General features: G+C 34.8%; 1 protein-coding gene across 1 annotated transcript; it reads left to right on the plus strand.

The window, feature by feature from the left end:
* Positions 1 to 9,278: 9,278 nt before the first annotated feature.
* On the plus strand, positions 9,279 to 13,059 carry LOC113329404 (probable LRR receptor-like serine/threonine-protein kinase At3g47570). Its single transcript, XM_026576284.1, has 2 exons — positions 9,279 to 12,131; positions 12,620 to 13,059. Exons 1-2 carry the CDS (start codon positions 9,365 to 9,367, stop codon positions 12,976 to 12,978), a joined length of 3,126 nt encoding a protein of 1,041 aa, XP_026432069.1. The 5' UTR covers positions 9,279 to 9,364; the 3' UTR covers positions 12,979 to 13,059.
* Positions 13,060 to 13,222: the final 163 nt, after the last annotated feature.

Below are 13,222 nucleotides of genomic sequence, written 5' to 3' on the forward strand. Positions count from 1 at the left end.
ACTCAAAATAGGACCATGAACAACCAAGGGAACCCGATCCCAGACAGAGTCACTAGTGTGACGAGCATGCTTGTTAGTGTTCTTCCCTCCCTACAGATCCTCGTCCAGCATCAACTTCTAAAAACCACCGGTAGGAACCTTGTTGCGATGAGGGCTGGCAGCAAAACCATCAAGATCCGCGTTGGTGGAAGTCCCACTTCGATAGTTGCTGATGAAGCTGGCCGAGGTATATTTGATTTCGTGAGAGGTATCATATGTCGACCAAGGAGTCTGAGAGCACTCACCTTTTATTCGTCTCTCCCATTCGTCCATGAGACGATAGGTATTCCCATTCCATTGAACTAGAGCCCGAGGAGGGTGTATTTGGGACAAGAACTCGTACACAAAAGGACGAGTAGGATCATATATCGCAAGACAAAGCACGAGCTTGAGCTAAACCTTGGTGATGATGGTCGCCTCGGACGAATAAGAAAATTTCTCGACGTTCTCCTTCTTTAAAGTACCTCTTTGACCCGACAAAAGGCTGACATCATAATCATGAAAACTGAAATCATCCTTCAACTTTTCGATAAACTGGGCTTCGGTCAAGTTTTTACTTTGTCTCTTTTCAGTCCTACACGAAAAAGGGGAAGATTTATTAGAAAAGATAGAATCAAGGGCACGTCGATCATGATGAGAATGACTATCAATAATAAAAAAAACGAATCTAAAGGGACGACGGAACATCACTCATCAAGGTCGGATCAACATCTCGGTTTAGCTCAAACTTATTTCTCCGAGAAGAACATCAAGAAAGATACACTGTGACGCACACTGTAATTTGGATGTATCTACATGTTAGCCTATAAATAGAGTGCATTGTAGAGAGCTAAAGGCAAGTAAGAGAGAGAAATAAGAGACAAGAAATACCACTTGAGACTTTGTGAGAGAGTCATTAAGAAAGAATCATCACTTGTAACCCTTGAATTCAGTATTAAGATATTTCTTTCACCCCCGTGGATGTAGATAATCATGTCTAACCACGTATATCTTGTATTCATGTTCATCTTTTGCTTATTTACTTACAATATGTGTGTTTGAGATCCATTGGATGTAGTATTAGGATTTTTCACATCTACAGATGGTGAAGCAATCTAAAGATTGAAGAAAGCGGACCAATTATGTAACTAGAATGTCTTAGAGGAAACATAAACAACAATTAATGCATATTTATATTGATTAATTACATTTTTAATGATTTTGTACAGACAATCGAGAAAGCAAAACGAAATTTCCATCTAGTGAATTTCAATCTTGTACAAACATATATTTCTATCAAAGTATGAAGAACGCTACTCACCCTCCAATGCTTTTTCAATAGAAGAAGTTGGGGAAGATAGCTTTCTAATGGAATTCAGCCGCCAATCCCTGATTCTTCTTCCCACATCTGTAATGACAACTTCAATGTCTTCTCTCTGTTGATTTTAAATTCGAATGAAAAGATTGGAAATCACATACTCAAATTCAGTGGAGATTCCGATTAAAACATGATCCTAAACTGATTTTGTGTATGTGATTCCCACTGCTTCACTCGAAACTTGAAATTGAACTTCTTCGACTTGCACTAATTTCATTGAAAACCCACGATTTCTTCGAAATTCAAAGACGAACTCCTAAAATATGGTCGGTCATTAGCCGTAACACCAATGTCAGAAATCAGAATCCATCACTTGAATCCTTTCAAACTCACAACAAATTTCAATCGATGTCGAGAAAACTCTGAAATCCGGTATCAGTAAGTGGAGTTTTCCTTTAGGGTAACAGAGTTGGTCATGGTTTTCGAAGATGCAGGTTGAAGTATCAAATTTGAGTGTCTGAGATGTATTTAATGGTTTTACTAACGCTGCCACATAAGAAATGGCATGGATCCAATATAGTCGATCTAATCTCGGACTCCCGTTGTCTCGGCCCTGATCGAGACACTGGTATAATTTTGTCTCGGGGAGATCTGGATTCCAAATCTCGGTGAAATTCTGGTTTTCTATTTTTCACGTATACTAATATTTTTCAATCTAGAATACAGAACACAATTTGGATAACTTTGCCTATGTAAAGAGTGATCTGGATTTGTCCTCACAAAAGAAAAATCTACGGATGTAATCATTTGTCGTAACTGATGGTTGTGATTGAGACTAGAAATGAATCTAACGAATAAAATTTACCTTGTCACTAATGTTCCAGTAACTCTTCATAATAAATATTTATTAATTTTTCATGATAAATGTAAAATTAAAAATGATAATAAATAATTATTCTATTAATGATGATAATAAATATATTTTCTTAACTAATACTTAGGATTAGTTTGACATTTCTCTGAGTTTTACAAACGTGTTTTTCCGATGTGCGTTACTGCGTTGAGCAAGGTTGTGAAATCGTAAATCGAAACGTAAATTGTTTTTTCAATTTTGAGAATCGAATCGTATATTGAATCGTGAATCGAAGTTTCTTAGTCATTTTTATATTACCTTAAAATATAAAAATAAGGATGTGTTATATAAAAAATATGATGACTATATATGATAAAATATGTATAAGTATAACATAAGTTAAACATAAACACTAAAAAGACCATGGCATGGTGGTATGACCGCTAGGTACCAAGTTATGGTTTGGGAGTTCGAATCTCCTCATCTAAGTTTATTCATAAATTTAATGATAATTACCAAAACAATGGTCAACTAGTCAACAATGATAATCAAATTGTGTTTGGGAAATATCAGGTTCAACTATTATTATTGTAGCAAATAGCAAAAACAGACATATCTCTGAAATTGTTTTATTTTATTTTACTACGTTTAAGAATAAGTAAACTTTTTACTATTAGACATATATGTAATATCAAATTTACTAATTAGTATTAGTATTATAAAGGTGATATGCTATTGTCACTTTGAAAATGTTGTGGTTGTTGTAGATCATTTTTACTCATTTTGCCTCATCTTTTCGTATGTTGTAAAACAAAAACAAGGAAACGGTAAATTCTGAAAAGCAATTAATATGTGCCAAGAAAAGTAATTTTTCATATGCTATTGTTAATTTGTGCGAAGAAAAGCAATAAATATGATGTTGTACTAGAATTTATTTTGCTTCTTTATGGGAAAATTGAAAACACAATTCTTCATGCGAATCAATTGTCGTAATACGATTTCTATAATACATGTTACATTTAAAAGTGATGCGTTTTCACTAATCATGGAAGTAGTAAGGCTATGTGAATGATCAAATTTTGTGAATACTAGTCTTGTGCGAATTACGTGCTTTTGTGCCTCACTATGAAGTATCAAAGTATTAACAAATACCCTCCATAATTCGCGTAGAATAAAAGGTATTTGCAAAGATATGCGAAACTATTAGAATATCCATGCGATAAGAATTTCAAATAGTATAAAGTATTTCTAAGAAGTATAAGAAGTGTCTCAACTAATAAATTGGACAAACTTTATAAGTGCGAATGTCTTGCGTTATGCGAAATGATATTAATGCGAGAAGCAAATTACTTGAATATCCATGTGAATTGATGCAATGCGAAATATACATTATGCTAAGGATAATCTCTTAAATTTCAATGCGAAATGTTACCATTCGAAGGATAAGTTATTCAAGCATCCATGCGAAACTATATTATAGTTTTGAGATTTCATGTTTATGCGAAGTGAATCTTACTATTGTACTATAATGTTGTAAATTACTTGGATATAGTATGTATCGCATATAAATGGCATGAACATAACAATATGGATGTTTACTCAAGGATTAATAACATGTTAGATCTAGCAAATGAAGTAAGTATTTCTCATGCAATAGGATTGTTCTTAAAAATTTAATAATACTTAGCTTGGCGAGAGTATGTATCATTATTGCTCCTTCATGCGTCAGCGCGATCTTTCATTCATCTTGCTCTTGTCTTTGTAATCTCGTGCCTTTGCATGAACATTTCATACTCCTTTTCTCATTTCTCATGATGATTTCATAATGCTTTCATATATTGCTTTTTATTTCATATTCACTTTCTCGTGCTCATTGATTCCTTAGGGAGAGGTCATTGATATTTAATTACTCTTTTTGATCAATGCTTTTAGAGACTCAATCTTGTCGACGAAATCGCAGTTCCATGTGCTCTCATAAGTCATTGGCCATTGATCTCGCCTTATCTTATTTATCGTATTTTTAACCTTGTCAGATTATCGTATTATTAACCTCGTCAAATTATCGTATTGTTAACCTCGTCAGATTATCGTTTTATTAACCTCTTCAGCTATGATTGTTAGTTTTTGTTTATTTATTTCATATATCTTTTGATATAGGGCTAAAGCCAAGGAAATTAAGAAATGAAAGAGTAAAGATGCTGATGTTAAGAAAAGAAAGAAGAACAGTCTTGGTACTCCCGAGTCTCTGCCTCCTTAAGGGAAAGAATTTGTTCGCAATCAGAGTTTGAGGGAAGGCTCCACAAGAGGGAAAGTTTGGGAGAATAGGGACCATAGAAAAATAACAATCGGTGAACGTATTAGAGAATCAGATAATGAGCACGATGGAGAGGAAGATGATGAGGTTGAGCCAAGTCAACGGGAAAGACAAAGTGGAGATTTCTAGGAACATGCTGGGCGAAGTCAACAACTAATACAAGGTGAAGGATCTGAACAAGGTGAAGTGAAGGCGAACAACCGGTATACGGAGAAAAACAGAAGAAGAAATTAGTCAAACAAAAAGGTTCGCACCTTTCCCATCCTAATGACATGTTACCTAACCTTAATAGTGGCAAATTTTGGAGTCAACCTATGATCCGCAACGATTATTTGGCTACAAGAACACGGAAACTCGTACTCTCTATCAAACCTACGTGGAAAATTTTATTTTGGTCACGGTAATCAAATCTCATCCTCAGTTAGCGAGTTGCACAAAATTCCTAAACACGAAAGAAAATGGAAAGAATATTATGATCTTATTATTCTATGATTTCTTGTTATAAGAGTTTCAAAAATTCTAGGTGTCATCCATATTTTTTATTTTTAAATACTCATACTCTTTTTGAAATGCTCTTCACTACAACTAACTAGCGGAAACCACTTGTACATTCATTTTTGGGAAAGTTGGTGTTTGAGTGTTTACAACACGGCGTGTGAAAGGTATGTAAAGTACACAGACATCTGAATTCTGAGCCAGTAATTTCGAGGGGTTCCGATTACTCGATGACATTCTGTAAACTGCATTCATTAAAATAGAAACTACTCAAGCCTCACAATTAATGCGGGGAAAGGCAGATGAAGTATTGCAGGGATGGTACAATGATTAGGAATTGTAAATGGGGTTAGAATCGTACGTTAAATAGGGGTGATTTACCCTTCAACCAACAGTCTCTTATGATCATAAGGATTTGGGAGGGGTTTCTTACATTGGGTGGGAGCATGTTTTTGTAGCAAATGGTAAAGAATGTTACAATAGGACACATTAAAATGTAGATTAGGAGCCGAGAATGAACATTTAATTTCGTTGGATAGCTCATTAGCTACTCCCATGTTTTACATGGCCACATAAGTCTTTTCAACAATAGGAACATTATGAAATTTCACTGCTTAAGGTTTAGGGTCTCTATCTAGAACCACCGGGTTGAAATTTGGTATTTTGAAATCTTCAATTTCAAATACAATCGATCAATACATATTATCCATCAAAAAACGATACTCCCTTCGTTCCATTTCTAGAGTTTTTTTACGCAGATTAAGAAACAATAAAGAAAGTAAATTTTTTTCCGATTCTACCCATATTAATAGCTTATTAAGAATTTAAATTACCACAAATTTAGTCAATTAACCCAATAACGACAATTCCTGAGTGAAAAAAACATATAAAATTTGATATTATTTAAATGGACGATAATGTAAAAATAACCAGGATGTAAACAGTTTCACCTACCCATTTTCAAATATTTTTTCTTATTTTTAATTTACATCAGGATGCATCGAATTTCATCCTCGCTATTTTTTAAGTTTAAGTCAGGATAAATGCAGATTCATCCTTACTATTTTTTTGGTGTCCATTTCACCAATACTAATTTTAACTCGTCCATTAGAACCATGTTTTAAAAATATTTGGGCAGTTGACCCAATTCTCTTAAATTACATAGTTTTTAGTTTATGGATTTAATGTAAATTACGAATTCCGTTGTAATTTACTTGGAAAGAACCAAATATTCCTCCATGAAATAGATTTAAAAATTGGATTAATTATATATCTCCTAACTACAATGAGAATTAATGGTATGACGTGATTCCAAAATAAGGATAAATCAGTGAGAATTTGGGAAAAATACTTAAACCCTTGTCTATTTTGGAACACAAAAAAAAATCCCTAAAACATAAAGTAAAACCGAACGGATGGAGCATAATAAATACTTATTGTTGAAACAAATAGCAGCGGCCAGCCATCCTTAGCAAAAAAACAAAAAAGAAAAAATTCAAATACAACCAATCAATGCATATTATGGATGAAAAAGATATATTAAATGCATATTGTTGAAAGAAATAGCAGCAGCCAGTCATCTCAGAAAAAATAGAAAGAAAAAAAGGATTGCCCCACATGAATTTAGAAAACAATTTTAATTTCTCATTAATATGACAATGGATTTTACACCCAACAACAAAGTCACCCAACAATTAAACGAAAGACAAAATATCTTTCTTCGTCTCCACTACCGACCACAATAGTCTTCTTTCGCACCTCCGCAATTCACCGCCACCTTCAATCACTTTATCTTTGGCAGGTATTGTATCAAAAGATGTATTCATGGACTTTAAGGGGTCCTGAGACATGACCAAGTAAATGCGTGAAAGTATATCAACTATAAACATCTAGATTGCATAGAATGATCGGAAAAACTATCTGGTCATTATTATTAATTTATGAAAAAAATATCATTCGCACCTTTTTTTAGGTGATTTCATGTTTGTTTAGTCTTTTTAGAAATCATCTTTTTTCATTTAGTTCATAATTATTTAAAAATATTAAGTGTACCAAAATATTCTTATATACTATTTTTCCATTTATTTATGGCGGTAACAGTTATCACTACTCCGTGAGAAAACCGGGTTCATTTTATAAAATGAATTCGTATAGCACTTCATTTTTAGACTGAACTCATATTATAGTTCATTTTGTAGAATGAACCTAGTTCATTTTCTAGCTGTTCATTTTGTAAATGAACTCGTACATCAAAAAACTTTTTTTTTTGTAGAATGAACTCATATATGAAAACCGAATTCATTCCAAAAATGAACTCCTAATAAAACATATATAAATCAGAGTTCATTTCAAAAATGAACTCCTAATAAAACCTATATAAATCATACTTCATTCCAGAAATGAACTCCTAATAAAACCATATATAAACCAGAGTTCATTCCATTAATGAACTCCTAATAAAACCCTATATAAACCAGAGTTCATTCCAGAAATGAACTCTGTCTAATAAAACCATATATAAACCAGAGTTCATTCCAGAAATGTACTCCTAATAAAACCCTATATAAAACAGAGTTCATTCCAGAAATCTACTCCTAATAAAACCTATATAAACCAGATTTCATTCCATATATGAACTCCTAATAAAACCTCTATAAACTAGAATTCATTCCAGAAATGAACTCTTCAAAATCATCATTACCAACCAGAGTTCATTCCAGAAATGAACTCTCCAAAATCTTGATCACAAACTAGAAATAAAACATCAAAATCATCATCACAAACCAGAGTTCATTCTAGAAATGAACACCTAAAAAAATCCACAAAAATCATCATCTTCGTCGTCTTCAACAGCAGCAACACCAAACATCGTCGTCTTCAAACATCAACAACAACATCGTATTCATCATGTTTATCGTCTTCATCATCATCTTCATCGAATGCAACACCATCAATCAACAATAGAAGATCGTGAAAGTCTTCTTCATCATCATCATCATCATCATCATCTTCATCTTCATGAGCAACAACAGCAACATGAGTTCATGTAAAGAAGAATGAACTTCTTCGTCTTCATCATCTTCATATTCAACACGAGCAGGAAGAAATCAAAAACAAATCCAGAAAAAAAAACGGATTTAGATTTTCACCTTTGAGTCGCCATTGTTACAGCAACACGAAAATGACTGAGTCAATATTTTTCCAAAAAGGACCAAACAGACACATGACTGAGTCAACTGGACTAGACTCTCTCTAATATATTATTTTTAGGACTAAATGGTATTTCCTACTTAAATTATTATGATTTGTATTAATTAAGATTGTAATTTTATTATGATATGATTTGTCTAGTCTTGTATGATTTGGACGCTCTGCACACATATGTAACTCTTTCGCGAATTTAATCAAGTTAAGACTAGAAGGAAAATCATTAATGATCACAAGAATGATTACTGCTAGTAACATTCAGTTTCGGTATCGGGTAGATGGTAAATTATTCATGACACTATGAAAAAGTATATACTTCACATGGGCGATAATTTTCTTCTACAATACTGATTTATGGATTAATCGCAAATTAATGGGTGTGTCTTGTAAAAGATTAGAGAATAAATGCATTAGAATAGGAATCCAACCTAACTGGGGTTTCAAACTTGATGTGCGTTGCTGGTTCGGGGGAAAAAGAAGAAGAATAACAATCATGGTCATAATTAATTGATTTTTATAATCGGGAAATAGGAGAAAACAAAATGATAAAATAAATTGATCTTAAAATTTGTGAGGTGGATGAGAGATATGAAAAGTAGCAATGGGAAATATGAAAAACTTTTTATAATCCTTAAGATACATCCATGATTGTCACGAATCCTTAATTTTCAACTAGGAAAATCTAACTCATTACGGGTTAAGATCTCGCGGTGTGACGCAAGACACATCAGGATGGCCTCGTCCCAACCTTTTATGACCCTAAAGATATATTCATGATTGTCACGAATTCTTAATTTCCAACTAGGAAAGTCTACACTCACTACGAGTTGGGATCCCATGATGTGGCGTAAGACACATTAGGATGGGTCCGCTCAACCCGGTGAATTCGTAGGGGTCGGTTAGGTCGGGCTCATCCGGCTGTGTTTCGCGGTACCCACCACGGGATTCCAGCCAGGGGTGAGTTTAGAGTTTTCGTTTCCACCTCTACCTAAGCTGAATGATTACGGAGGCTTTTGTTTGGACTTCCGACGTAAAACACCCTCCTTCTTTTAAGCACCATCAACCTATATTAACCCAATTAAGTTCAACTTGTTCTTTTGTATATGTTTTCATTTTCTTCCTCAAATTTTAAAGCTCTAAATCTGTTCATGTTACGGAGATGAAGTTGTTACAGAAACCACAGCTAAACGCCAACTTCAATACCATCGTATTACTATTATGCAGCTTTACTTTTGGCATCTCACATATGTCCGTGCATGTTAAGTCCCTTGCTGGCACTGATGATCACAAATCAGACGACAGACTCGCGTTAATTGCTTTTAAGAATGAAATAACTCAAGATCCGCTTGGAATATTGAGTTCCTGGAACGATAAGAATAATTCCCTTCATTTTTGTGAGTGGAGAGGTGTCATATGTAGTCGCCGTCATCCTAGCAGAGTCACTGTGTTAGATCTTGATTCCCAAGGATTGGCAGGTTCCATTTCTCCTCATATTGGAAACCTTAGCTTTCTTAAGGAACTCATCCTCAGCAACAACAGTTTAAGCGGAGAAATCCCAGAAGAAATTGGTCATCTTTCTCGACTGAAGGGCTTGGGTCTTGATAATAATTCCTTGGAAGGTGAAATTCCGCAAAATATCTCCCGTTGCTCCAATCTCATACACCTTAACATTTCTGGCAACAATCTTGGGGGAAGCATTCCAAATGATTTTGGCTACTTGTCGAATCTCATAATACTAAAGTTTTATGATAATAATCTTTCAGGAGAGATTCCAACTTCATTGGGTAACCTTTCATCTCTTACTCTTTTAAGTCTCGGCGAAAACAATTTAGAGGGAAAAATTCCAACCACTCTAAGTCATCTAACAAACTTAGTACTTCTGGGTCTAGGTCTGAATAGATTATCAGGTATTGTCCCTTCTTCACTCTATAATATTTCATCACTTGGAACAATTGAGTTGATGGATAATAAGCTCCATGGAAGTATTCCTTCTGATATTGGACTCACCCTTCCTAATCTCAACTACTTTTCGTTTTCAATTAACAATCTCGCAGGAAACGTTCCAAGCTCATTTTCCAATTTGTCTAGGCTTGAAATTCTACAACTAGGAGAAAATAATTTAGTTGGATCAGTCCCTTATGACCTTTGTAACTCAAAAAGTCTTACGAGATTACAATTAAGAGCAAATAATCTTGGAAGTGGACAAGCTAATGATTTGAATTTCCTCGATTCTCTAATCAATTGTACCAATTTGGGGTTTATTGGTTTAGATAGCAACAATTTTGGGGGTGTTCTACCTAGCTCAATGGCCAATCTCACAACAAAGCTTGATACAATAGATTTCAGAGACAACCAAATACATGGAAATGTTCCTGCAGGTATTCAGAATCTCGTAGGTTTAACTGCACTAATTTTGCAAGACAACATGTTCACAGGTAGTATTCCTCCAGGCATCGGAAACCTTCAAAATTTAAGGAACTTAGATATACGAAAAAACAAATTCTCTGGTTCAATCCCTTCATCCTTGGGTAACTTAACACGACTCATCAACCTCTTTTTGCTTTTCAACAACTTAACAGGTCGTATCCCATCAAGTCTTGGGAACTGCACATCACTGCAGAACTTGTCTCTACAAAACAACAGATTAAGTGGTAGTATACCGAAACAGGTTTTTCAACTCCCCTCATTAGCAAATTATTTCAGCCTATCTAATAACTTACTTACTGGTTCATTACCAGCAGAAGTAGGTAACTTGAATAACATAGGGATATTTGACCTGTCTGAAAACAGATTATCAGGTGAAATCCCAAGTACCATAGGCCAGTGTGTAAGCTTAATTTATCTAGATCTGCGGGGAAACCTTTTTCAAGGAAACATACCTCCAGCTATCACTTCGTTAAAGGGTCTCGAAAGATTAAGTCTTGCTCGGAATAACTTGTCTGGTATAATTCCGAAAGGCCTTGAGAGTTTTACTACACTTAACCTATTGGATTTATCATATAATAATCTAGAAGGGGAAGTACCAAAAGTTGGTGTATTTCAGAACATAAGTGCACTTTCGGTTCAAGGAAACAGTAAGCTTTGTGGTGGTATACCTGATTTGAAGTTGCAGAATTGCTCCATGCCATTAAACCCAGATAACAAGCGAAAACAGAGGAAATCCATTCCTTTGAAAGTTATTATCATCATTATAGTGCTTTTCACTCTGCCCGTGTTTATTCTCACTCTATATTGGAGAAGGAAGTCAAGAATAAGACAGCCTTCGACAACTTCAGATGTAGGCAACCGCTACATCGGAGTTTCTTACAATGAGCTAGTTAAAGCTACCGATGGATTTAATGATTCCACCAACTTGCTTGGTGTCGGAAGTTTTGGTTCTGTGTACAGGGGAATTCTTCAACAAAATGAATTTAAACCTGTTGCAGTTAAGGTTCTGCACCTTCAACAAAGAGGTGCAGCCAAGAGTTTCATGGCTGAGTGTGATGCCCTGAGGAAAGTTAGACATAGGAATTTACTCAAGATTGTAACTTGCTGTTCGAGTATTGATTTTCAAGGTAATCCTTTCAAAGCTCTTGTTTTTGAGTTTATGGCTAATGGGAGTCTAGAGAATTGGTTGCACCCGACAATGGGTGTTGCAGACGATGACGATCACCTAAAGATGAGGTATTTAAATCCTGAAAAAAGACTAAGCATTGCAGTTGATGTTGCTTCTGCACTAAATTATCTTCACAATGATTGTGAATCCCCCATTGTTCACTGTGATCTGAAGCCAAGCAATGTCCTTCTTGATGATTATTTAGTTGCCCGTGTGGGTGATTTTGGGTTGTCTAAGTTCCTTTCAAATACTTCAAGCTCTTCTTGGCAGCTGAATGAACAAGATGCAAGTTCAATTGCAATAAAGGGCTCAATTGGATATATTTCTCCCGGTCAGAAAGCAAAATTCCTTCATAATGACAGTTATTTTAAATATACAAGTAGTTCAATAAATCGATGGGACATTTTGACTTTGGGTCCCATAAAATGGTATACCTTTGTATTTGGAGCCTAACTTTGTCCAGCTTTGAGTTTGGGTCCCGGTCAAAGATTGACTATTCTTGACCATCCAACAATCAGTTAAATATGAGATATTTTAACAAAAATAAAACGTTTTCGTTAGTCATTTCACTGTCTTAGATAACTTGGTAGAGTTAGTAAATAAATAAAAAGTAATATTTTCGTTAAAATAACCCATATTTAATTGATTGTTGGATGGTCAAGAATAGTCAACCTTTGACCGGGACCCAAACTCAAAGTTGGACAAAGTTAGGCTCCAAATGCAAAGGTATACCATTTTATGGGACCCAAAGTCAAAATATCCCTAAATCGATTACAGCGTACGTGTTCTTGTGTCTAATATTTGCTCTGGTTTACACAGAATACGGAATGGGCGGCGAAGTATCAACCAAAGGTGACGTGTACAGTTATGGGATTCTATTGCTAGAGATGTTTACAGGAAAAAGACCGACTGATGACATGTTCAAGGATGGTCTAAACATTCATAACTTCTGTAAGATGTACGAGTTTCCAGAGCTCGTTGAGGAGATAATCGATTTGCGTTTGCTGTTGGATGTAGAAGGAGGTAACGGAAGAGATACGATAAGACAAATCTTGGCTTCAATAATTCAGATTGGAGTGAAATGTTCTTCAGAAACTCCTTCAGATAGAAGCAGCATGAATGAGGTTACTTTGGATGTAGAAGCGGTTAGGAATCGGTATCTTGATATTGGAATGTAATCAGCGAAAAGAAACCCTTTCACAATTTATGTATTTGCTCTTTGTTTTCCGAATCTTAGTGGATTTTTCTTCCTGAAGAAATGGTTTGTGCTCTCTTTTCCTTATCAAACTTACATATATTATACAAACTGAGATTATTCTCTGTATACCATGAACTTCTGTATATAATTTTAAGAGATAATTTGTTAATCAACTGATCATGAATTACAACAAAAACAAGTTGGGAAGATATATCCTTCTAATT

This window comes from Papaver somniferum, unplaced genomic scaffold (genome assembly GCF_003573695.1).
Source record: "Papaver somniferum cultivar HN1 unplaced genomic scaffold, ASM357369v1 unplaced-scaffold_117, whole genome shotgun sequence".
In the NCBI taxonomy this organism is placed as follows: Eukaryota; Viridiplantae; Streptophyta; class Magnoliopsida; order Ranunculales; family Papaveraceae; genus Papaver; species Papaver somniferum.